The 26696-nt window shown below is 43.6% G+C and overlaps 1 protein-coding gene and 1 long non-coding RNA gene across 6 annotated transcripts in view; one reads left to right on the top strand and one right to left on the bottom strand.

The window, feature by feature from the left end:
- LOC118241285 overlaps positions 1–16332 on the bottom strand; it is a 39756-nt gene extending 23424 nt beyond the window's left edge. The window contains exons 1-3 of one of the 5 annotated variants that reach the window (XR_004775971.1): positions 15479–16332; positions 5892–6009; positions 3674–3797 (exon numbers count right to left, since the gene is read on the bottom strand). This is a non-coding gene — a long non-coding RNA (uncharacterized LOC118241285). The remainder of the gene's footprint in view (positions 1–3673; positions 3798–5891; positions 6010–15478) is intronic. The other 4 variants (XR_004775972.1, XR_004775968.1, XR_004775969.1 and 1 more) reach the window with 4 other exon arrangements.
- Positions 16333–22523: 6191 nt separating this feature from the next.
- Positions 22524–24921, top strand: ino80c (INO80 complex subunit C). The gene is made up of 5 exons (XM_027001095.2): positions 22524–22822; positions 22985–23095; positions 23246–23357; positions 23469–23536; positions 23725–24921. Exons 1-5 carry the CDS (start codon positions 22610–22612, stop codon positions 23854–23856), a joined length of 636 nt encoding a protein of 211 aa, XP_026856896.2. The 5' UTR covers positions 22524–22609; the 3' UTR covers positions 23857–24921.
- Positions 24922–26696: the final 1775 nt, after the last annotated feature.

Below are 26696 nucleotides of genomic sequence, written 5' to 3'. Positions count from 1 at the left end.
GCCTTGTGCCCATCCCCCACTTCAACTCACACTCTCTCCTCACTCTCTCCACACACTCTGTCCACACACTCCCGTCACACTCTCTCCACACAATCTCTCCACACACACTGTCACACACTCTCTCCACAGACTCTCTCCACACTCTCTCCACACACTGTCACACACACTAACAGTTGGCAAGATTGCTGTAAGGACTCAGGGCCATGGGGAAAGACATGACAAGTTCACAGGCACACATGCGCATCTCTCTCTATGCACACACACGCACACAGAGTGAGTGCCACTATATTCATTTCTCTGTTCTGAACTGTGAGTTCCCTATTTTCTGGACTGTTTTACTTTTGAACTTCCTGGAGGGCGACCTGCATGATCTGTGCTCTGTGAGGAGTGCGGCCTGGGCTCTGTGTGGAGTGCGATCTGTGCGGAGTGCGACCTGTGCTCTGTGTGGAGTGCGACCTGTGCAAAGTGCGACCTGTGCAAAGTGCGGAGTGCGACCTGTGCTCTGTGTGGAGTGCGACCTGTGCTCTGTGCGGAGTGGGACCTGTGCTCTGTGTGGAGTGCGAACTATGCGGAGTGCGACCTGTGCTCTGTGTGGAGTGCCACCTGTGCTCTGTGTGGAGTGCCACCTGTGTGGAGTGCGACCTGTGCGGAGTGCGACCTGTGCTCTGTGCAGAGTGCGACCTGTGCTCTGTGCGGAGTGCGACCTGTGCTCTGTGCGGAGTCCGACCTGTGCTCTGTGCGGAGTCCGACCTGTGCTCTGTGCGGAGTGCGACCTGTGCTCTGTGCGGAGTGCGACCTGTGCTCTGTGCGGAGTGCGACCTGTGCTCTGTGCGGAGTGCGACCTGTGCTCTGTGTGGAGTGCGACCTGTGCTCTGTGTGGAGTGCGAACTATGCGGAGTGCGACCTGTGCTCTGTGTGGAGTGCACCTGTGCTCTGTGTGGAGTGCCACCTGTGTGGAGTGCCACCTGTGTGGAGTGCGACCTGTGCTCGGTACGGAGTGCGACCTGTGTGGAGTGCGACCTGTGCTCTGTGTGGAGTGTGACCTGTGCTCTGTGCGGAGTGCGACCTGTGCTCTGTGCGGAGTGCGACCTGTGCTCTGTGTGGAGTGTGACCTGTGCTCTGTGCGGAGTGCGACCTGTGCTCTGTGCGGAGTGCGACCTGTGCTCTGTGTGGAGTGTGACCTGTGTTCTGTAGCCAACACCCACTGAGAGAAGCGTACCTGCACCTGCTGTGCCAAGATAACAAACAGAGCGGTTTTGATTAGTCCCAGAACGGAATGGGAGTGGATTATGTTGAACCTGCAGGATGTAACCTGCAATGATGAAACATGTAATTGGACTTAAGCAACAGGACCTGAACTGGCCAGCGCACCAACAACTGCACAATCAGAGATTCCTGGGGGAAAAAAACCCACACGCCTTTCGGATGCATCCAGAGCACTCGCTCTGACTCACTGTTTAACATTGCTGTTCTTCTTCCAGCAATGCAATCACTTCTGGTTTTCACTGGACAGCAGCATTGCAGCTGTACCGTGTATAAAGTGACTCAGCTAAGCTTCCCAGGCTCCATGTGCCATCTGACGGTCCACTTCATGGCAACTTCTCTTGCCACAGATCCAGCGTTGGTCACTAGTAAAACCAGAGTGGCATGTAGGATGTGAAGAGAAGGAAATGGATCTTTGGCTGGAGTCTTCTTTAAAAATGCACCAACGTTGACGCTCTTATAATAGACCCCAACGTCGCCCTGGACAACTACCATGATGATAATGTGGGTCTTTGTCCAACCACCTGGCTGTGGTGTCCCAGAAATCGCTGAGATGCATAGCTTGCATAGCTTGCTAATAAACATGCTTGTTGGCTTGCTCTTAGCGGTCAATGTCCTGAGCAACAAAAATCTGTTTTTCCCCCGCACACTGGGCAAAGCGGAACACGTTAGATGAATAATAATTACATGAACTCTCATCACCATTAATCTAATCACAAACATCCCACATTATAAGCCTGCAAGTGAGAATGTTCATCTACTCCAACTCCAACAAAGCCACTAGCCAACGTTGTTGAATAGACTAATATCTATATATTCACGAAGCTCGGCGACGTTGTTCAGTAGCTGAGGCCTGTAGGTGTTTGTCCTCTGTGCTGCTGAAATGTCATCACATGCGAGCCACCCAGCTGAGGAGGGATGACCTCCCTCTGTGCTCTCCTTCACTGAGGAGACGTCAAGCTCAGCTCCCCGTAGACTCCGTGCCCAGCTGCACTGTCTACACTGAAAGTCCCTTCGAAGTGAAGCAAAATGATCAGGAATTACTGAATCAATTAAGGGATCAGTTTCAGATTGAATAAGTCCACTTTCACACTCTCCAAAGGGCTTTCAATTATGATTTACACCATCATCAATATGCCATTTACACGGCAAAGCACACACGCTCTCCCTCTCTCTCCCTCCCTCTCCCTCCCGCTTTCTCTCTCTCTCTCTCTCTCTCTCTCTCTCTCTCTCTCCCGCCCTAGTTATTTCTGCAGATTGGGTTTGATCTCTGCTTAGCCAGGCTCAGACCACAAGAGTCTTTTACTGAGAGACTTTAAATGGCCTAACTAACACCCTAACTAAGCATGTCCAGACTTGAGCACACGCACACACACACGCACACACACACGCACACACACACACACGCACACACACACGCACACACACACACACGCACACACACACACACGCACGCACGCACGCACGCATGATGACACACAGCATAGGCGGCTGCCTGTCCAGCTGCAAGAGGCTGATACTGGCTATCAAGGGGTTAGTGATAAAGTCACACACAAACATACAAACACAAACAAATGCAAACACAAACACACACATAAATATCACCATCACAAAGGCAACACATGGGACATCTTACTTAGTTGAGCTCCCAAATGCAGCTATAATATGTTTGTGTGTGTGTGTGTGTGTGTGTGTGTGTGTGTGTGTGCGCACATGGGCCTGTGTTTCCAGGAGCCAGAGGGGACAGACACATTTCCTCACCATTCTTGAGCTTCCTGATAGATAAGGGAATCCCCAGAATGTGTGCAACCCTGTGTATGCACACGCGCGCGCAAGCATTCACAAATAAATAAATCTCTACAGATCTGTCCAGCTATCAACATTTAAAATGGCTTTCCTAAGTGTCCCTTAACAATACGAGAGCCTCTCCGCCCTGCCATGCAGATGTTCAGGGAACCCGCACCAACTCCTCCGCGTACCTGACGGAAGCCTAACTGGAGCACAGGAAGTGATATCACAGACAGACATCGGCAATACGCGACGAGCTCCAGACCTGCTGAATTGAGGAAGTAGGAGATTGGTAGAGATGCTGCCCTCTAGAGAATCAAACATCTATTTAAATGCATCCTGGTTGTACATGGACTCACATGTACATAAGAAAACATTTGAAGGATTTGTACCTTTCCGAGTGGTTTAAAATCTTCAGATTTGAACAAGTAGCTGGGAAAATGGGAAAAGAATCCTCTCCTTTTCCCATTAGTTGTTAACAATTTGTTTCTGTAATTATATATTAAACTGTCCTGAAGCTCTCTTAGTAACGGTGCTTTTGCTGGCTTTGCTGCTCACCATATCTGTCTGAACTTCAAAGCGTATTATTTTTGTTTGAGAGCAAAAGCAGACGAGTGCCTACCAAAGGTCAGTTCCGAGACTCCATTAGCTCCAGTGCTCCTGCTCCCTCCAGCCTCGTACGTATCTGCCCCTGCTCACGCTGGCTTGGGGCCACTAGTCGCGCTTCAGTCCGGACTATCAGAGCCCTGCGGCAGTTAACATTTAGATAAAAAAGGAATATGTATAATGTCAATAAAATCTGTTCGCACTCTTGCTCAGTCACTATATAATATTCAATGTTCCATAAAACCAACTGGTGTGTGAAAATGGACTGAGAGCGCGCTTGGACCAGTGCTACCGGCCGGACGGATCCGGACTGATCCGGATTCAGCCGCCCCTAACCGAGGAGAGGGGAGCAGTGGCGTGACCTTGTCCCCATCCGAGCGGCTCGAGGGTTGGAGAAGCCTCGCCCTGCCGCGCGCCTAAACTCGGCTTAATCCTGCCAGCGTCGGCAGAGGTTGAACGGTGGGGCAGAGGACAGAGAGAGAGAGAGAGAGAGAGAGATGGAAGGATGGGGAGACGGAGAGTGAGCGATGGGGGGATGGAGGGACGAGGTGATGGGGCAGAGGGACGGAGAAATGTGTGTGTGCGTGTGTGTGTGTGTAAGTGAACCAGGCCTGATGGACTGCATGACTGCTTCCCATGAGCTCCTTCATTCACTGAGAACGTGAGGTGTGGAAAAACAGAACAACCCTCTGAACTGACTCGCACTTGGCATGTCCACTACGATCCGTCTAACTGGGCTCCGGGATAGCTTTCAGTCTGAAATCTATCAGCTGGTCTGCTTGTCTTGTATTGTTCACTTTTCATTTGGGGGGAAAAGATGAAGCTAATGAATCTATTAAACAGTTTTTACCTTTTTGTTATGTTATGAAAGACCAGAGAGACTTTCACCTTTCCTTAAGATTACAAAAATACCAGTGAATCATTTTAACAATCTTCTTTCGGGTTATAAAAGGCCAATAAATCTACCTCACACAATGACTCATAAACTGTGTTTTTCCGCTACTAGGCTCTAGTCTAGTAGCACCAAACTGCCCACCAAATATCGGGTGTGGTCACACAGCAGGACGGGGGGCGGAGCAGGGCGGGCAGGGGCGGGGGCGTAGCAAGACGGGGGTGGAGCAGGACAAGGGGCGGAGCAGGACAAGGGGCGGAGGCTGTCTAGGGTGCAAGTGAACACTGAAGGAGAGACAGAGTGGAGTGAGTGTGTGTGTGTGTGTGTGTGTGTGTGTGTGTGTGTGTGTGTGTGTGTGTGTGTGTGTGTGTGTGTGTGTGTGTGTGTGTGCGCGCGCGTGCACACGTATCCAAGTGCGGTGGGGTGGCGGGGTGGTATTGCTGAATCATTGCCTGAAAAGCATCATGGAAATTTGAGTCTCATAGCAACAATTCAGCACAGAGGAAAACTGAAAAAAAATACACTCCCAAAAAACCATTTACACAAACACACACACACACGCGCACAAACGCCTACCCACCTAAACATTGTGCGCGTGCACACACACACCCCTAGCTACCTAACCATGTGCAGACACAGACAGTGCCAAGAACTGTGAGAATGACCTCATCAGTAGGGAAGTTGCTATGGAGACAAAGGAGCAAAGAAATTACCTCTGAAGGCTGAATTGGTACAGGTGGCTCTAAAGGTAATCAATACAGCACTCCTACACAAACACTGGCACACCCCCCCAACACGCAGGCGTTTGAGCCGTCCCTCACACGCTGGCGTTTGAGCCGTCCCTCACACGCTAGCGTTTGAGCCGTCCCTCACACGCAGGCGTTTGAGCCGTCCCTCACACGCTGGCGTTTGAGCCGTCCCTCACACGCTGGCGTTTGAGCCGTCCCTCACACGCTGGCGTTTGAGCCGTCCCTCACACGCTGTCCCTGGTGAGTTAACCTTCACTGCACTGTTCATATACGCAGTCATTCAGCACCACAATACTATCTGCACAGCTTCTAAAACTCATACCAGGGACTAATTAACCCAATGCGCGCGCACACATGCATAGACCCACATGCACGCACGCACACACACACACACACAGAGACATGCATGCACACCTGCAGTTCAGCAAATGTCCCAAATATACCACTGCAGCATGCTCATCACAGCAAAACACACACACGTGTGCATACATACAGATGCATTCACACGTATGCACACACACAGACACATACACACACATGCACGCACATACCCACAAAACCTTACACAAACATGAAGAAGTGTTACCGCTGACCTTTATACGTGAAAACTCAAGGATGTTTGCGTCTGTCAAAAGGTCAAACGCTTCCAACAGTCAGAATTTCCGTTTCCTTGTTTTCTGTGGAAATTTTAATTGGTTCCAGCGACTGCTGCTAAAAAAAAAAAAACATGTTTCATGAGCTGTACAGGAATGTATTAGCGAATAATATGACATTTTTTAAGATTATTAAACTGGAGACCACCAGTAACACATCACCCTGATGCTTCGTTTGCCGTATACATCAGATATGTACAGCACCGCACTGATCAAAGTCAGCTTAGACAGCTTTGACAGGGGGGGGCAAAGTGTCGGGCATTTTATAGCTCTGGATTCAAATCAGATGATTGAAAACTCAGATCACAAGGATCTCAGGAGAGTCTAGGACATCCTAGCATCTATAACCATGGCTAAGTGTCTGGCACATGGTTTGTGGTGAAATCTGCAGATAAGTGCGTTGCAGGGAGAGATTCGTCTCTGCAGATGTCTGGATGACAGACTGATGACAGCCCACTTCCATTTTAGAGCACAGCCCACTTTTAGCAACTCCACTCTAGAGGGGAAAGCCCACTTTTAGCTGCTCTTGAATAGACTGACAGCCCACTTCCATTCTAGAGCATAGCCCACTTTTAGCAAGTCTAATTCAAATGGTATCCAACAGTCTGCAGCAGTTTGCTGTGATGTCAAAGATAAACAAATACACTCGTACGCAGGACACACGTAAGCTAGCATGAGATAGCGTGATAGAACAGACAGCGCACAGGAAAGAAAATGGGCTAAAAACAGCACAGAAGGTTTTCTTTTTAAAACGCATGTAAATGCAATGTACTGAACATTACGAAAAAAGAATATAGCTGAAAAAAGAGAGACAGGCAGGGGGAAGTGACTCAAAACGAACATGACAGAGAAACAGAGAGAAAGATAGAGAAGGGGAGAGAGAGAGAGAGAGAGAGAGAGAGAGATGTAGGGAGAGACAGTAAGAGAGCGTGAGACGGGGGGGGGGATCAATCAGGATCACAGCATGTGCAAACACTTCAGCATGGCACTACCCACTAGGCAGCACTGTGTTAGACACACAAGCATCTGCCAGCCCTACACACACACACACACACACACACACACACACACACACACACACACACACACAAACCCAAACACACACTCCAATGCATGCACACTGACGCACACAAGCTCTTCGTACATATGCATGCACACTCACTCTCCCTCACACATACAGAAAAACAGAGAAATTGAGAGACTCTCTCAAGAGAAGGCCAAGCTGTCCGAGCCCCCTACTGCCAGTGAGAGGCCCGACCGTGCGCGAGTCTAAACAAGCTAGAGCAGCAGGGCGAGGGCTGCGCAGACAGCCTCCCTCACACTCGCGCAGAGAGGCTGTGCGATGTAACGCTCGGTCGTCGTCATCACGACGTTAGCCTCTGCGATACCGGTATGGCAGACTTGCATGCACCACACATGCACGCACGTTTCCTGGGTTTTGAAGGAGGTCGAGCCAAAGGGGCTGAAACGCGGCAGGCCCGTGTGCGGTGCCGAGCCCGTGACGATGTCACATCTCTCGTGTGTGGCACTATCGGTCAGAGGGCTACTCATTTTACTTTGGCTGGTGCTTGAAGGTCTGCCCCAGAGTGGGGTAAGTCTGCAGCACCTGGTGAAAACACCCTAAAGCACCTCACATGCGGAGGGAGACAACTTAGGAGAGGTGATTAAAACAACACTTTCACTTCGCAGAACTCTAATAGTTGGGTAATGGTTGTTTAAATAAAATGATTTGAAAAGGGACTTTACCAAATGAAACTTTAAGGAATCCAGTCATTTGAGTAGCGGTGCTACAATCTACATACCAGTTTATAGCAATATTCATCACTCATTACATTAGAACTAGAGACAAACCTATCCAATACCACTTATTGGAATTGGACCGATATCAGCAAAAATTGCTGAATCAGATATCGGAAAAAGAATTTTTAAGGAAAACAATCCGCTACAGTCTCAGTCCAGCCTGAGAACAGCACAGCAGTGACCCCACAGGTCACGTAATAACAGCCATGTGTGTTTTAGCACAGTGCCACAGTGCAGTTTTCTTCATGTTAAGTAAAATGATTATGTTCAAATGCAGATATCCATGCACGCGCACACGTGATGACTTGCATTGCTGTCATTCTGATTACCCAGTGTGGGCGAACAGGCTTCCTGCCTCCTATTGACAGCTTTTAATTAGGAGAAAATAGCATTTTAGGACTGCTCACCATCATGGACCTGCAACCAGCGGTGATTTGTTTATTAGTTTATTATCCTTTGCAATCTGCCTGGGAAGCAAAGCGAGTTCAGGGTGGGGAAAAGGGTAAGAGCAGACGACTCCTGTCGGAGCCGGAAAACTAAAGGCCTCTCCTCTAATCTCATTCCTTACTATATGGCATCGGTATATTCAGACTGCTGAGTTTGCCGTTAACCCGCTGAATTTTAAGGTGGACTGAAATTCTGAATAAGAAGCTGGAGATTAAGCTAACTTCAGCTAACTCTGGCCATAGATTTTTTTTTTTTCTGGCTAGAAAGAGTAACCATCTTTTAATGCTTATCAGTTACATTCCTGTGCAATTTAACCAGAGGTTGAGTGAGGAGAGACTCGTAGTACTCTGGTTGGGGGCGGGGGGGCTGTAGCGGGTAGAACATTCAGAAGAAGAAAAAGGTCAATATTAAACTCATGTGGAATTACAGCTGCATTCATAATAACAAGAAATGTGACCAACTAAAGTGTCAGGAGTCAGTGAGTAAGGCAGCCATACTGAGCAGAGAGAGAGAGAGAGAGAGAGAGAGAGAGGAGTGAGTGAGCTCTGTTCGGAGAGCTATGCTGTGAGAGCTATGCTGCGAGAGCTATGCTGTGAGAGCTATGCTGTGAGAGCTATGCTGCGAGAGCTATGCTGCGAGAGATCTGTTGCGAGAGTTATGCTGCCAAAGCTATGTTGCGAGAGCTATGTTGCGAGAGCTATGCTGCGAGAGCTATGCTGCGAGAGCTATGCTGTGAGAGATCTGTTGCGAGAGCTATGCTGTGAGAGCTATGCTGCGAGAGATCTGTTGCGAGAGCTATGCTGTGAGAGCTATGGTGCGAGAGCTATGCTGTGAGAGCTATGTTGCGAGAGCTATGCTGTGAGAGCTATGTTGCGAGAGCTATGCTGCGAGAGCTATGCTGCGAGAGCTATGCTGCGAGAGTTATGCTGCCAGAGCTATGCTGCCAGAGCTATGCTGCCAAAGATATGTTGCGAGAGCTATGTTGCGAGAGCTATGCTGCCAAAGCTATGTTGCGAGAGCTATGTTGCGAGAGCTATGCTGCGGTGTGCACATGTGTGTTCAGGGGGTGAACACAGTACAGCTGAGACCCAAGGAGGTGATGATCCAGGCAATAAAGAGCAAGTCAATAAGAGAGATACTGTTCGGAAGGGGAAGGAAAAAAATTTAATGCTTTAGTCTTGTAAAAAATAAAAATCACTTTATTTATATTTATTTGTTATATCCATGATATCTGTAAAAATATATACAGTACCAGTTTGGACACATCTACTTTCTTCATTTTTACTATTTTTACCTTTTACAAAAAGAGTAAAGGTAAAAGCAATAACGTGATTATGCTGATAAATAAATAGCATTATTGTTTAATGGAACATCTAAGCGTCTGACCTCCCTTTCCTTTGATGACAACTTTGCATGTTCTTAGTGAGGTCTTAACCAGCTTCATGGGGCATCTATGAAGCCTTGAAGAGATTCTCACATATGCGTGGGGTGAAACACTAAAGTGCTAAATGAACACTATTAGTTTAAGGGGGCTTAATATTACTTAATATTACTTACAGATTTTAATTGTATTATTATTTTAGTTTACATAAATAAATATTTTGTTTTGAAACTCAATTTATATATAGGTTATCAACTTTCACTATTAAAATTTTTGTTTTAAAAATTTAGGCATACACCATTAGATTATAATGCCTTTAAGGCTATGAAAGCCTAACATTCAGTCAGGTGTGTCCAAACTTTTGATTGGTACTGTACATCTCACATTAAAAAATCCTGAACTGTCCAAGTTTCACCCAAACCACAGCTACACATTGGTCTTTAATGAAAAAAATATCAGATTAGTATAGATGTAGATATCTATATAGATATTGGGCAACGATCAATTGTGAGATATCGGTACCGGATTGGTACAGGAGAATTGGTATCGTGCCATCTCTAATTTGAACCTGAGTAAATCTCAACTGTGGCTCCAATACGCTGCATGTTTCATATGTAGCTCCTCCACATATCTGTCCAAGGAGAATACAGAAGAAAACCTGACAGCTCCTCAGCAGGAGACTGTGAACTTCAGCTGCTCCTTCGACGTTCCTGCCAACACACGGTACCATGAGAGTCACATTCTCCGTTGGTCCCCCCACCCCCTGGTAACCAACTGCCAGGATTACTCCGTTAAGATTAGGGATTGGGCCTATTTAAGACTGATTTCCGTTCATTATCCAGTTAATGATTAACACAAAGCATAAGGCAACGTATACTGAAAGACAGATGAGATTTGCCAGGGTCCTAGTTAGCCTTGAGCAGTTAGCGTTTCAGTGCCACTCCTGCACAGTTAATCCCCAAGCATTGTGGGTAAATCTGGCCTTGTGGGGGCTAGTGCAGTGATTAGGGGGGAAGGGTGATGTAGCTGATCTGAGGGGCCTCTTCTCTGTGCTGTTGTGGAGGGGAGGATTGAGGTGGTAACCAGAGGTGGGTAGTAACACGATACATTTACTCATTACCAGTAACTTTTTCAACAAATTATACTTTTAAGAGTTGTTTTAAAAGAGGGCACTTTAGACTCTTACTCGCAAAGTCAAAAATTTACTTTTACTCTGTTATATTCGTCAACGTTCCCCCCCATTACATTTTCAAATAAACTTTACATTTTGTACGATGACACAAGCTGTCAAGTGTGGGAGGGTTGGTGAAATAACTAAGCCTTGCTTCTGTGAGTCAGACAACTGAACAGTAGACCCACATAAAGAAGTTAAAAGTTACATTTTCTGGCATGCCACTCACATGATTACATTCATGAAAATATCGCAATGTATCCCTGAAGAAGGATGTTCAAGATTGTACATCTTTTAAGTGTAATAACAGCCTTATATATGAATAAGTAACACATATTTATTGTAAAATTCACTTAAGAACCATGCCCAAGAGAAACATCTTTAAAACAGATTTGAATTCAGCATAAAAAGAACTATGAACTAAGAACTATATTTTAGTTTGTGACACACACACACACACACACACACACACACACAGTTGCCTTGTTATTAAATGAGTTCCAATGAAGTAATTCCCTACTGAGTAGTCTTTTTAACAGATACTGACTTTTACTTAAGTAATCATTTAAACACTTTCACTTCTATCTGAGTAATTATTATTTTAAAGTAACGGTACAATTTTTTGTCTACTCTGTTACTCTACCTCTGTTGGTAGCCTGTTAGCCAGTAGGATTGTGTTATGCTGACTGTTATTGGCTTGGTTGGTCCTAGCACTGCTCCTTTACACAAGGCTGGCTCTGTTCCCTGTTGGCTAAGAATGACCCATTTCCACCAAACACTATCCGTAACAAGAGAACGCCGAGAGCACCGTCAAACAGACTCTAAATAGACTGCACGTACACACATGCATAAAACCAGCGGCGAGGTTGCACTCCCCGCATGGTCTCCATGCGCACACCCAGTGCATTACCTCGCCATTCCCAGCATCACATGCGAATCCTCACTGGTGAAACCCTTCCCACTTCAATATGCGAAAACCAATTATATATATATATATATATATATGCACATACACATACATACATACATACATACATACATACACACGCACGAGCAAAAACAACCTGAAGCGCGCATCAACCCGAACCGTTAGGTCGCATAACGCTTCGCACCACGGTCTAAATGACTTCGTTAGGGGAAGACGGCGTGCCAGAGTCTAGCTCAGCAGTCATTTCTCATTCAAAGTTGAGATCACATTAGAGTGATACGAGCAGTCATTTTGTGCGGTGCACTTGCGTTCTGCTTCTATATACAAGAACATTCATCTGGCTTTATACATTACACTGGCAGCCTGCACTGCGAAAGCGCACGGTTCAGTACTTGACTCACCCTTATTATTTTCGTGTGCGTATCTATTACGCACCGCCCTTGTACATCAGTGTCTCTGGTGACACTTATCAGATAATTAGCATTCAGCATTTAGCCCTGCCACACTTGAAGGCTCAATTATTCTTCATCTAATATGACCAAACCTCTCTAGCAGGGGCAGGGGGAGAGAGGGGAGTCTCGGCCAGGGAGTCGGGTGGGGATGCGCAGGGAGGGAGATCGTGATAATATTCGGGCCTTCTGAGGAGGCGAGAGCTTCCAGGTCGCCTTTGAAGTCGAGTGACCTTGTGAATGTCACCACACTGTCTAAGTCTCTTTCACTCACACACACACACACACACACACACACCACCTCCCCACCACCCACCCAAGGACGGTGTCTCGACGATGATGTCACAGGGCCCCGGGTGCGGCGCGTAGGGACAGCGAGCGTGCACGGCTGCCGTGCACGCTCCTGATCTGATCAGCACTAATGAGCCTTAATTTAATTACAGAGCTGAGCAGCAGGGTGCAGCAACAAGGAGAAGATGCTTGTCAATGTTTCCATTAGAGACAGGTGGGAAAAAAAAGACAAACATCCCAGTTCAGAAGAGAGATCTGGGAGATTTTTGCTGTGGTGAACTCTGCAGATCTTCTCAACAGAAGCGAGACTCCACTAGTAACCCAGTTACAGCTCAATTTCCTCTCTCAAGAACAAAATAAGAACCTTATCAAGTGTATTTCCTATTTCCTTTTTATTGGCAAAACATAAGGCTTTCATTTTACTTTAAGCCTAAATCGTACGTGATTTTATTTCCATGTTAAAACACACAGGTGTTCTTCAACAGTATTGTCACTAAGCCTATTTTCATCCTGTGCCTCTGAGATGTGACGGCATGGCACCCATTGTTCAGAGCTGTGCCCGTTCATTCAGCTTGTTTCTTGCTGTCTTGCTCTACTGGTCAGTAACGTAGTGACATACTGTGTGACCCCACAAAAACAATGGAATCCTGGCAGCAGTGGCCATGTGTTTCTCAGAACTAACCGATGCAACTTCCTGTTTCGATAGAGGAAATGAAGCATTTTGAAACGAACCAGGACAGGCACCACAGCAGAAGCAGCTGTTCTCCCACTTAAACACTTCTCAGTTCAACAACTGTTCCTTCTGCTTGGTAATGTTTTAAAATAGCTTCACAAGACTGAGAAATAAGCACGGTATGTGGAACAGTCTGGCTGCAAGGCCCTTGTTAACCCAAATGAGTGTCCAACCAATTTTAAAATGAAGGCAAATCTCAAAAATATCCCAGAATCCCACCGAGATCCATAAAGCCGGTGAGTGCTGAGTGCTGCCTGGTGAGGAAGCTCAGCTCACTGCAGCAATGTGGGTCTTATCGACACCTTTAGCACCTCGCTGGAAAGGCTCAGAATGGCTTCATCATGGGCTAGCAATTACTGCCTCTCCCTCTCACATCTCTCGCACCGAGCACACTTTCCACTGCACTCCCCACTGCACTCTTTAGTGCACCCTTCACTACACTCACCACTGCCTACTGTGCTGCTAATCATATTCCAGACTTTCTCTGTAACAGCGCATCTGGGAAAGAGTTGTCTGGGAGGCCGGACAGAAACAATTCCACTGCTGTGCTCCAGGGTGCCGGGTGCCGGTGGGAACGCCATCCGCGTCCATGTGCTGCAGCAGTGCTCCATCCCGGAGGCTGATCAGGCAGCAGTGAGGCCAGCAGGCCCTCAGAAAGGGGCTTTTGTTCCCAACGACAGTGAGGGTCACTCCCAAAGCTACAGCCATGCACACTGAGTGCATGACATCTCACGCAGCTGCAGCACATCTGTACACGCAATAAACACACAATCACTTAGTGAGGGCAGCATGCATGCATACGCACATCCACTGGGTTCTCGAGACACACACACACACCAAACAATGTGCTGACATAACATCTGCGGGTCTGCTGCTAAGGGAGGGAAACAGCAGACCGTGTTTTTATGGTCCCGTTTTGTGGAATATGATTAATTTCCTTCAGACAGCACCTATGTTTCAGAGCAGCCATCTCTCCAAAATTTCAACACTGTGCTCCATCAAACAGTCCCGGTACAGTGCCAAGTGTCTGCCTGATTTAGGTTCCATGGTGGATAATCAGCAGTGCTTTTGTTTGTTTGTTTTTTTACAAAACAGGTTGTTGTGGTTGTCATATTGTCACCTGGCAGCCGTGGTACGCCTTTGACTTAAAGGCAAATGTGCTGAAAGCTCACTGTCCACAGGGCACCTCTAGCTACAACATAGCAGGTCAATTACACCACACTCATGCATGCATACACACACGCTCACATACTCTCATACACACACACACACACACACACCACACACACACACACACACCACACAGCAGGCCAGTTCTGCACAACCCACCCACACACAAGAGGTTTCCTTCCAAATCACACACGTCACCGCTGGTATAGGGGCTTAAGCCTAGCAAAGGCTAAGCTGATAAATAATGGATAGACCATTCTCTCCTCTCTCTCACACACACCCACCCACACACACACACACACACACACACACACACACACACACACACACACACACTCCTCTAATACTAACAACACACTAGTTCCCTCAGCCTCTCCTGCCTGGCCAGTGTCTGTCCTGGCCCTGCAGACTCCAGGGGCCAATCATCTGCTGGCTATGTGGACTCCAGGGGCCAATCAAATGCCAGCTCCACTCTCATCTCCTAATGGTCTTTCGGGTGATTAATGACACATAAGAGCATCTTCTGACTACACAGTCAACCATCAATCATTCTATCGGGCCATCAAAGAGGCTCCATCCACAGAGGTCCAAATGTAATCAAGCCTAAAGATGGGGTCGGTCGTCGAACTGGACACAACTGGAGGATGTCGTGTGCTGTAAGCGTGATGGACAACTTTCTGAACAGTTCACGCTGTGCTGATGTCCTTGATGGCAGAGGACTTTTATGCTCCGTGACCAAGGCCACCGCCTGCCCTTCCATCTGATGTCAGTTAGTCAGTTAAGTTGCTTCAGTTGGTGAAATTTTGCAACTATCACCACATGTTTAACACAGATAGTATGAGACGGTGGACAAAATCAAAAGAGGATAAAAATCAGACCAGACCATAAATCTGCTTCAGAACGAAAACTGCACAATATAATTCTGTAAACACGACGAGGCGCACAGTTGAATGCTATCGTAAAGCCAACACGTTCTCTCTCTCAAAAAGAAAACCACGGAGAGCAACTACAAAGTAAATCTCAGGTCGTCGCTCCTTTTATGCTCAATAATAGTCAGAAGAGCTCGTCGAAGTCAGGGGAGTCTAGATCAGAGTCCAAGTTCACCCAATGCACACTAAAGATCTAGATAATCTGTGCAAATATCGGCGGGCACATACCTTTGCAATGGCTTGTGAATATCACAGAGGCTGAAAAAGTCGCATTCCGCTTTCCCCCTACCTCTTCTGTGACAAGATTAAAACGGTCTGAAGAGCAGAAAAAATGTCCTTTTACTTAGCTGGCAAAGCCAGTCCCCCGTGTGAGGAACCGACGTCCGTTGGCCGTTAGTGTGCCGCGCTTGTTAAAGTGTTTCTCGCAGCCTTAGAGCCGTGAGAGAAACGTTCAAGACCGCTGGCGAGCAGTGTCCCACCGAGGATGTGGGCTTAACAGTCTGGGGGAAAAAAACAAATCCCGAGATGGCAGTGCCTCAAAACAAAATCCGGGAATGAGGGGGGAAACTAGGACCTGAAACAGATCGCTATTCGTGGGATATCGTCGGCCCCTTCAGAGAGAAATGGCGACCTACCAGTTCGCCGTGCGCAGTCGGTCCCGTTGATGGTAATGAAATACTAAATTAGCCGAGGATGGAGGGCGGACAGTCCATGTTATTTGCACTCGACTCCGGCTGAAGCGCTGAGCGCCGCTGCCTGGTCTACATCGGTGGCGGAGGAGCCGGAGGAACCCTCGCATCCGCCCATCACTTCAACCCGGAAGAAAACTGTCCAACTCGCAGACGAGTTCATGGCCCTTTCTGTCATGTTTGCTCACAGAAGTCCAGGTTATTTTATCATTTCAGAATATGCTTCTGGATGCAGGTTGGAACCGGAAAGTTTCTGAAGCTAAGGATGTTAGAACATCCGTTACCCAGCTAACAATAATATGCCTTCCGAACATCGTACACCGCGAACGTCCTCTGAACGTTTTAGGGTCGCCCAAACGTTATAGGATGTCCTGGCAGACTCCAGGGACTTTGCAAGGTGTGTGTCATATATATGCGTTTAAAGGACTTTCCACACACCTTGCAAAGGTAAGTTTATGGAGGTTTATTAAGCTGATGGATATGGATTCTTAAAACGTAACTGCTAGGTTACACACACACACACACACACATTTATTGTGTGTATGTATGTGTATGCATATATATATATATATATATATATATATATATATATATATATATATATATATATATATAATGTTAGCGGTTACGTTCGAAGAATCCATAAACAGCAATGAAGAAATAGATAATATAAAAATCAAGATTAAATACACACAGAATTCTGACCCCAACCTGCTTTTTAAATGCCTACAAATCAAATTTAAGATCCCCTACAAACGAGACAAAAACATAAAATATTTTATTATTCTTATTATTATTATTATTATTATTATTATTATTTACATGTGTATAGCGCCTTTCGCAGACTCAAGGACGCTTTACAGACAGATATTAGGCTTGTCAAGAGTAAGATAAATGATCATTCAAATAATGGCTGTGGTACTGTAGCCTGCAACCGCTACATGTGCTACATGTAAATATATTAGCACAGCCACTAAAGTGGGTCAAAAGGATCAATGGCCATCACTCATTCCTCCTCATGCACCACTGTGGGAGTTGTCTAGTGTATTACTTGTAAGAGATGTACTCAGTTTTATATTGGAGAAGCCAAGAGAGGGCTTGCTGATCGATTTGTTGAACACCTTCAGACCATCAGAGTTAAGGATTAGTTGTTTCCAGTGGCAAGGCATTTTAATACTAATGGACACTGCATTAATGACATATCTGTTTGCACTGCCTGTGCTTGTTATGGCAGCAATGAATTTAGGAAACTCAAAGAAAAAACACTCATCTACACCCTTGAAAGTTTAGAACTCTATTATTATTATTATTATCATTAATAGAATTGCGTGAAAAGACAAGTACAGATGAAATTGCATGCACAGACATTTCATATGCAGACAAAATAATTTGTTCAGATATTGAATGTAGAGAAAAAATTCTGTGTAAGACGATATTGCGTGTACAGGCAAACTTGAGTGTACAGATGGCATTGTGTGTACAGACGACATGTATAGACAAATGTACATGTACAGATTGTATTGCTTATATAGACGTAATTATGTGTATAGACAATATTGCATGTACAGATGAAAATACATGTACAGACAATTGCATGTAAAGACAAAATTGGGTGTACAAACAAAATTACGTGTACAAATGATTGTGCATGTACAGATGGTATTGCGTGTACAGATGATATTGCGTGTACATAATATATTGCATGTACAGACAAAATTGCATGTACAGATATTGCGTGTACAGAACATACATGTACAGATGATATTGCATAAACAGATATTGCATGTACAGCTGAAATTGCATGTATAGACAAAATTACCTGTACATATGATATTGCATGTACAGAAAAAAAATGACATGTACAGACAAAATTGCATTACAGACTTTGTTTGTACAGACAAAATTGCCTGTACAGATGATATTGCATGTACATATCACATTGTGTGTACAGATACCATTGCATGTTTAGATGAAATTATGTGTACCAATGGTATTGCATATACAAATGAAATTACATGTATAGATGACATTGCATGTTTGATATTGCGTGTAAGGATGAAAATATGTGTAGAAAATTGCTTGTAAAGACGCAATTACATGTCCAGATGACAATGCATATGCAGACAAAATTATGTGTACAGATATTGCATGTAGGGAAAAAAGTATGTGTATAAATGACATTGCATGTACAAACAAAATTACATGTACAGATGATATTGCGTGTACAGACAATATTGCATGCACAGATATTGTATGTACAAATATATGAACAGATGACATTGCATGTACAAACAAAATTACATGTATAGATGGTATTGTATATACAAAGGAAATTACATGTATAGATGATATTGTATATATGATGTTGCATGTACAGATGAAAATATATGTATAGACAATTGTATGTAGAGACAATATTGCATGTATGGACAAAATTACGTGTATAGATGACATTGTATGTACAGATGAAATTATGTGTACAGACAATATTGCTTGTACAAACAAAATTATGTGTACAGACGACATTGTGTGAACAGATGAAATTGCATGTACAGATATTGTGTGTGCAGGCAAAACTACATGTACATATGACATTGAAAGTCGTTCAAATGTCATGTTTTATGTAGCCATGCATTTCTTTTTTAATGAGGCTATCCTTTTAGTGCTATCTCATTATTTTGTTTATTATTATTATTATTATTATTATTATTATTATTATTATTATTATTATTATTAAGTGCCATCAACTCAATTCCATCTCCTGGCAACTATATAGATTTTTTTGCCACGTTTTCCTGCCTTCTGATTGGATCTTCAGACTTCTTCATTATAGCTTGTTCATGATTCTTGTGATCGTGTCCACCTCTTTCTCTTGTTTCAACTGTTAGGAGCATAATTGGCGGTCTTTTCCAAGTTTGATTCCTCTCAAAATACATACAGATAATATCAGGTATTAGCCTGTATATTAAACAGTATTATATAAATACAGAAACACATAAAAGAAGGAAACAAAGACTACATTTTTTAAAATCAGATGCTAAATTTAGTCAAACAACATTTTAACGTTTTTTGTAGGGTGTTGTAGTCATGTTTTCAAGCCTTCAGCTCTCCATTCCTTATGTGTCAAAGCCTAAAACTGCATGAGAAATTATGACCTCAGGTGATTAAACACTGCTATTTTATAGTTATACTGCTGGCTAGACGGCTTGCATAGCTAGCTAACACATCTAGCTACCTATAGCTAACATAGCTACTTTGGTAAACTAATAGCTATCATGTTTACATCTTGCTTTTTTTTCTGACATCTACGACTGACCTCGGGAGAGGTTGTAATTTAGTAGCCTAGGTTAATCATTAGAAGTGTCAAACCATTTCATCTCATCAGTTGTAATATTCATAATGGAAACAGACTGTATAATTATGAAGCTAAATTCCCTAGCTTTTTGAAGGCTACAATCTGAGAGAAAGCACTAACAGAATGTTCAGCAAATGAATGTTTTCAATATCCATAACATTCTCAAGTAATAGAGGGTAGTGTACTGCATACTGAAGCAAAAACACTCCAGACTATTAATTCGTATGCTTTGAGGAGTTTTGTTGACTACGTGAAATTATGTTTTCAATTAATTTAATGAGTTGGCTACATTTTAAGGCTGTATTGACGTTAGCTGGGTGTGCTGACACCCCACTGTGTGAAATATGAGTATCTCTTCAGTTAGAACACAGTGGCCCATCTCTATGAGATTCTTTGTCATTCCAGTTGGTCAGTGTCACCTTGTCTGGTGATAGTAGAGTACCCCATGGGTCACTTGGTCCTCAATCTCTGCCCTATGTTGATCACATGGTCTTCAAGTTCTGCCTTCTGTTGGTCACATGATCTTCAACCGCCACTCCAAGCGTTAGTTGTTTTGGCTACTTAGCTTAAGCATGACTTTATGGTGAACAATTTTTGGTAAACAATGAACAGTTATCATCTAGAACGAATTGACAAATTAGAAATAAGTAGTGTAAATAAACAGTAAAATGGAATTTATTTTACTGTGCACACATTACTATCGAAAGCATAAACAATATTTTCAGCGGTTTTGTTTCCTGTTTCCATAATAAGAGCTGAAACCCACTTTGATAGTATTAGACACTGCATCACTAAGGGAGCTGCGTGAATGCGTGCGTGTGTGTGTCAGTCATGTAATATTTGCTGAATAAGTGCGTGTTTAGGAACAGTGGCCTAGGGAAGGGATCACTTCTCCGACGTACTGCAGTTCAGGTTTGCTCATAAAAAATGCATGCTTGTTTGCAACTGAACCTGCTACATGCCACCTGTAGCTACAGTTTATTTATGTACTGTATTCATCGTTATAACAACAACGTTGTCATTATAAAATATGAAAAGATGTCAAGTATGCTCATGTCTCCTCTCCACATCTGTTATTGTTATTAACATACACATTCACAGAAGCTCTTGCTGTGGGTCAGCTCACACAAAACTAGGAAAGTACAATCAGAAATCAAAGGCTACAAATTCAAAATTGCAATATAAAAGTAAGTGTGTGTGTGTGTGTGTGTGTGTGTGTGTGTGTATGAGAGATTGTGTGCAAGTGTGCACACATGCACATACACACGATTTGTGATATTACTTTATGCAATACAATTCATTCATTCAGTAATGGAAATTCTATGCAGCAATTTCTATCATTTGCTTATTTGCTTCATGGTCATTTGCTTCATGGTCCTCATAGTGCAAACACAGGTAAAGGTGTCCTCTTAACAGTCCTCATAGTGCAAACACAGGTAAAGGTGTCCTCTTAACGGTCCTCATAGTGCAAACACAGGTAAAAGTGTCCTCTAAATGGTCCTCATAGTACAAATACAGGTGAATATGTAATGTTTGAGTTTGAAGAAAAATGCCCAACTCTGCGTAACATGCCAAACAAATCAGACACTTTAAATGCAATGTACTAACTACTAAAATCAAAGACCCGGTCACTAATTTAAGATGAGCAAGGTTTTTTTGTTTGTTTGTTTACATGCTATGTTTACACTTAACATACAAGTATTTTTAAAATTATGTCAGCATATCCAGCTGGAGTGGGAATTTGTAAATTCTGCAATTCCCATAACACACTAATAACTGCATAATACGAAACTCCCATTTTCTTTTTTTTAAATCCCATCTCTGCATGCAGGCAGCTGTTATCTCTTCCTTGTGTTCTTTGGGAACTTCTGGAGAAAAACCTGAAGCAGGTGGTTCTGTGATGAACAGACTTTTCTTTTTCAAATAGTAAACAGTGGCATGCAAAACAAACACAAGGTAACAGAAAATGAAAATAAAGATGCATTGAAGAGGAATTTTCTCTCTGTTTGCATTTAAAATAAAACTACCATTTGTTTATTTGCTTTTATTCCACCTCTGACCACAGGGAATCCTTCCTTTACAGCTAAATACAATACATATGGATTCACTTTAAAGCAAAGTAACCCAAAAGAATTCAGAATGCAGCAATGTATGAACAACTATTGCAAAGCATTCTGCTGAAAGGGGAGAGGGGTTTATGTAGGGAGAAGCAGATTGAAAACAGGTGTGTAAGTGATGATCTATATTCTGGTGAGGATGAACAAAAACGTGATTGGAGGGACATGGAGGTGTGGTGTGATCAGGATCTGGGATTGGTGCTCATATGGGTGTGGTCTCTTCCCTGTGACTGGTTGGATGCTGAGGGAGTGTGGTGGAACCCTATAATATTACATGGTGTAATTTCATCGTTTTTAAAAACTTTTCTCTCTCTCTCTCTCTCTCTCTCTCTCTCTCTCTCTCTCTCTTTTCATATAAAAAATTTAAAAAAAGTATAGAGGGAAAGAGAGGATAAAGGAAAGGAGGATGACAAAGATGTTATTCATCCTGTGCAATGTTGGAACCATAAATCTTCCAAATGATATTACTGTAGTATGAATAATGAATATTACTGTGGTATGAATATTAGATTGTTCTGTGTATCTGTGTGTGTTTTTAAAGTTTTTTCTTTTGTGAGATCTGTGGTAAATACTGTAACTCAGAAAAGAATAAATTGTCTCCGATGCTTATCTATACCTTACCTATACCTGCATAGCTGTTTCTGCCCAAAGTTAATTAGTCATTTTTGTTCCAGGGCAGTATATGACATTGAAATGTAAATTTCATTATTGTCCCTTATTCCATAATGGGGTAGCTTGTTATACAGCATAAATCATACTTCATACTTAACTCTTACTAGAGGGAAAAGAAAATGCATTGGCCGTGATTCAAATTACATTTAGCCCTTATTAGGGAATCATTAGTCTGAGTGCAGTGTCCATATCTTATAGAAAATATTTCATTATCTTCTTCCTCATTTTTTATACAATTACATCTATATTTAGCATATAATGCATAGTTTGCCAAATTAAACGTGAGTAGTATAATCAAATAAGCACACGGTACACAAATTATTTTATCTAATGTATTTTTAGAACCTTGTCTTAGAGCAGAATTAAAACTATAGCGGAACATATTACTGGAGATAGAAATGAGACGGACAGTAATCTCGCATACATAGTTCCTTTTGTTACTTCCGGGTTACAAGCAAGTTATATTTGGTGGTATGTAGTAATAGAGAACCGTGCGTGCTTTATGTTTATCACTTACCTCAATTAAATGGCTGCACCGTTCACAACAGGAACATCTATCACCGGAGAGATAAGTTCGGCGGCCACCGGAAACGTTAAATTTTTAACAGTTGCATCAACCGCTCAGGCGAGAGGCAAGAAAAGAGCCGCTAGTCCAGCCGTCCACCCAGCGCCGCAATCCAACAACAGTAACAGCAAAAGGAAAAAACTGCAGTCAGCTGTAGGGCCTAACCAAAGCCAGGTAAACTCGGTGGAATTAAGAGAGCCTTTTTATCGGTTTGCTAGTGTTAGCAGTCAGATGCAGCATTCCAGACATGATAGCTGTCTATAGTCCTTTCACCAGACCTGTTTGGTTTAGATTGTTTATTCGTCCCCCCAATAGTTGGTTTTATTTGTGTTTCAGGTTGCGCCGTTTGATTCAGCAGATGTAAGGTTGGTTACTGCAGTAGATGTCACTGTGCCGGTTGCAGAACCTGTTGGCAAGCGTCTGTCTTTTAAAGATCCCGGCTTTGTGGTAAGAATTTAGACAGAACCTCAAGTTACGCAGCCAAATTCAAAACGGAGGCACAAGCCTGTAAGCTTGACATAGTATGCTGCACTGGCTACTACGTAACCGTGAACACGATACCATTTCATTTGATCCACGCCTCTCTTCTTTCTGTAGCACTCCGGTATCGGAGGGGCGGCGGCAGGGAAGAAGAACCGGACATGGAAGAACCTGAAGCAGATTCAGGCAGTGGAGAGAGCACTGCCCTGGAACATCAGCCATCCCAGCTGTAAGCCTGAGTCCAAACTCGCCAACCTAAGTTTAAATGGGTTGTGGTTTTTTTAAAGAATTGAAATCATCATCTTCTAGAATTCTATTCTCTCCTCACTACTTCTGACAGATTATAATATAGATGCACCACCTTCCCTGAAGCCTCCTAAGAAGTACTCTGATATTTCAGGCTTACCGGTGAGTGTGCGTTGTGTGATTGAGACTCATTGAGTGCGTTGTGCGAATGAAGCCCATTCCTTATCGGTGTGGGTAGATAGCTCACCTTACCATGCTCTGTAAGCCGGTGTGGCTCAGGTAATAAACCTGTGTTTGTAAAATTCCTCGACTGTGTTGTTAATGGTTTTGGGCCACTTTTCTTCCCTCAGGCAAACTACACAGACCCTCAAACTAAACTACGCTTCACCTCATCTGAAGAGTTCTCATACATCCGCCTGCTACCCTCGGACGTGGTGGCGGGATACCTGGCCCTGCGAAAGGCCTCCTGCGTAGTGCCTTAAGAAAGCACCCGGCACTCAGCAAAACACCCCGGACAGCTGCACATGTGGACAATAATGGCATGTTGCAAAATGCACACAGCATGCTCAGTTGGAAGCACTGATATTTGTGGATTTGTGATTTGGTGGAGGACTTATTTGCATATTGCAGGCCCCACTTTGCAACAGTATCACTATTGCAAAGACCAATATTGCGAGAACAGTTAACAACGATGCATTGTGCAGCCCTGCTGCTAGGTATGTAAATAAAGGTAGACAGCAGCCTAATGAGGAGTTTAGTCCTTGACAGTGTAGTTGTTTATAATGTTAATTTCTATATTGCTGATATCTGTAGTTTTTGTATGGTTTGTTGTCCAAATATGAGTAAATTGTACTTTTAAGACTCATTCTGACAGGTCGGTCTAATGGATCAGTATCATAAGTTTAATTTGCTTGGTAAGAATGTTTGTCTTGTTTGGATATGAAGCCATAACTTAAAGAAGCCTGCAGTGCATGTTCATTGATATGTTTGAGCTTTGGCTGTGTTTTGCTACCCCCTGCTGTTGCCACTGTTAAAATGGTCTCTTAAGCTGTTGAATATATGAAAACAGATCAGGGTTTCATTAATTGTTTTTATTATATGATAAGCATAAGGCAGTGAGCATTTCACCCAATTAGTAATTTCAATTGAATTTCAAATAAAATACCCATTAATCTGTGAGATGGTCCACAGAGGATTTAAAGGAACCACAGCTAGATAATTATGAGAAATACCAACCCTGTGAACGGTGTGGGTACATCTTCAGGCATTTTGCATGAGGCAAAGACTTTGCCCTTGATGTTGCTTAGAAATGAATCACTATTTATAAAATGGGTATCATTGCATAAATATATTGATGAAATACAAATTCCCAGCAGTTATATTGTATGAGCTGGTGTCACTGCTATATGTTGCTACACCTCTTGCTTTCAGATGGATCTCAGCTAAGGCAGAATGTCTGCGACTCTCTCCCTATGCCTTCCATCAGAGTACTCAAGTGTGCTGTTTTTCATTACTGGATTAAATGGGGTCTTATTGTATAATGTTAATCTTGAATTTTTCTTTGGTGGCCCTTTATCTTGACCTCAAAAGCATCAGGCAGGCCCCAGTGAGCTTTGAACTCATGACACCTGGTTTACAAGACCACTGAGCTATAGAGCCTTACTCACTTGCCTTTTATCACGCGTCATCATGAAGGGCTCACCTCGTCACATGAATTGAACCACACCTAGACCGCCTGGCAGGTATTTAACTATGCTAATGCATCAGTGATAAATGCTAGCACTGTAGCACCAAACGATTCATAGACGCACTAATTATTTTTTCTCTGACTGCAGAAGTCAGGTGATTCATGGAAGGCATTCAGCAAGGCAGCATTACCAGCAATGATGTTGATGAGAACTTTATTCAAGAGCAGGAAGTGGAAGGCACTCAAGTAAAACAAGTTCAGTGGCTGAAGTTGGAAGATGTCGAGAAAGGAAAGATGTGCTTCCATGACTCTTGTTTGGTTCAGAGCTTCTGACTTTTCTGTTTGTTCCAAACCAAAATAGCAGGTGTGAAAGGTGCCTTTGTACATTGGTTTGAACCAAAGGATCAAAATTTGGTCCTACCAAAAGAGGTGGTCTCTGGTTCAGTTTGCAGTGTGAGAAGATTTTTCATCCTGAAAGAATGAGAGAGAGAAGATACGACAGGGTGTGAGAGCAATGCCACGTGAAGATAAAGAAACTGCATGTCCCTCTACAAACCAAACAATGTAAGGTTTATAGAGAGCCAATCCATGTAGATGGTGACAACAAAAAGCAGTGTGTGTACTGGAGTTGCTACTTTGAGGGACATTTTATCAGGCTGCAGAGTTCATCTATCTAAGGGACGTTATAGGTGGAGGCAGAATCAGGGGCTTGAATTCTTTGGTGTGTTTATTCAACAATGCGTACGATGGTTAATTTGCTTCCATGCAGAAGTGGGAACTGGTCTATTAGGTTTGTGAAGGAAGGGCAGAGTGTCAGTGGTCAGACACAAGTTAGTAGATGGCATCGTTTATCTCTTTGAAAGACAGAAGCCAAAATACGCAGCCTCTGTGGCTGAGGTGAGGGTAATTGGTTGGGAAGCACATATGAAGCCAGTAGAGGTAGGGTCTAGATGATTTGTGGCCGAGTCAATCACTTTGCTAATTGCTAAGTTTGGTTTTAGAAGGCATTCGCTAAGAGAAGCATACAATCCATCCACAATTAGCCGAAACACACCCAGTCCATCATGGAGAACCAGACCTTGACGACTTTGAGTAGACACCAATATCAGACTGATAAGTCATGTGTCACCATGAAGGGCTCACCCGTCACATGAATTGAACCACACCTATACCGTCTGGCAGGTATGTAACTATGCTAAGGCATCAGTGATAAATGCTAGCACTGCAGGGCCAAAAGATTTTAAAAAATCACTAAACACTTTTCCTCTGACTGCATTTATCCTCTTAAATTGGTGGAACTTCATTTTTCTTCATGATATACTTGTATATAGATAAATTACAATAAAGCCTATTCACTTGAAAACTGGAAACTGATGGAACAATTTACACCAAGAATTACACCTCACAATTCCACTAAAATATTAGGTACACTGACTATTACACCTCACAAGTGCCCTACAAGACATTAGTTACACTGACTATTACACCTCATACGTTCCCTACAAGACAGTAGTTACACTGAATATTACACCTCACAAGTGCCCTACAAGACTAGTTACACTGACTATTACACGTCACAAATGTTCTACAAGACTGAGTGGCCTGTTTGTGAGAATGAGTGGCCTATGAACTTCT

Source organism: Electrophorus electricus, chromosome 5 (assembly GCF_013358815.1).
Source record: "Electrophorus electricus isolate fEleEle1 chromosome 5, fEleEle1.pri, whole genome shotgun sequence".
NCBI lineage: Eukaryota > Metazoa > Chordata > Actinopteri > Gymnotiformes > Gymnotidae > Electrophorus > Electrophorus electricus.
Note: the sequence above shows the minus strand (reverse complement) of the source record. Positions and strands in the feature narration are given on the sequence as shown.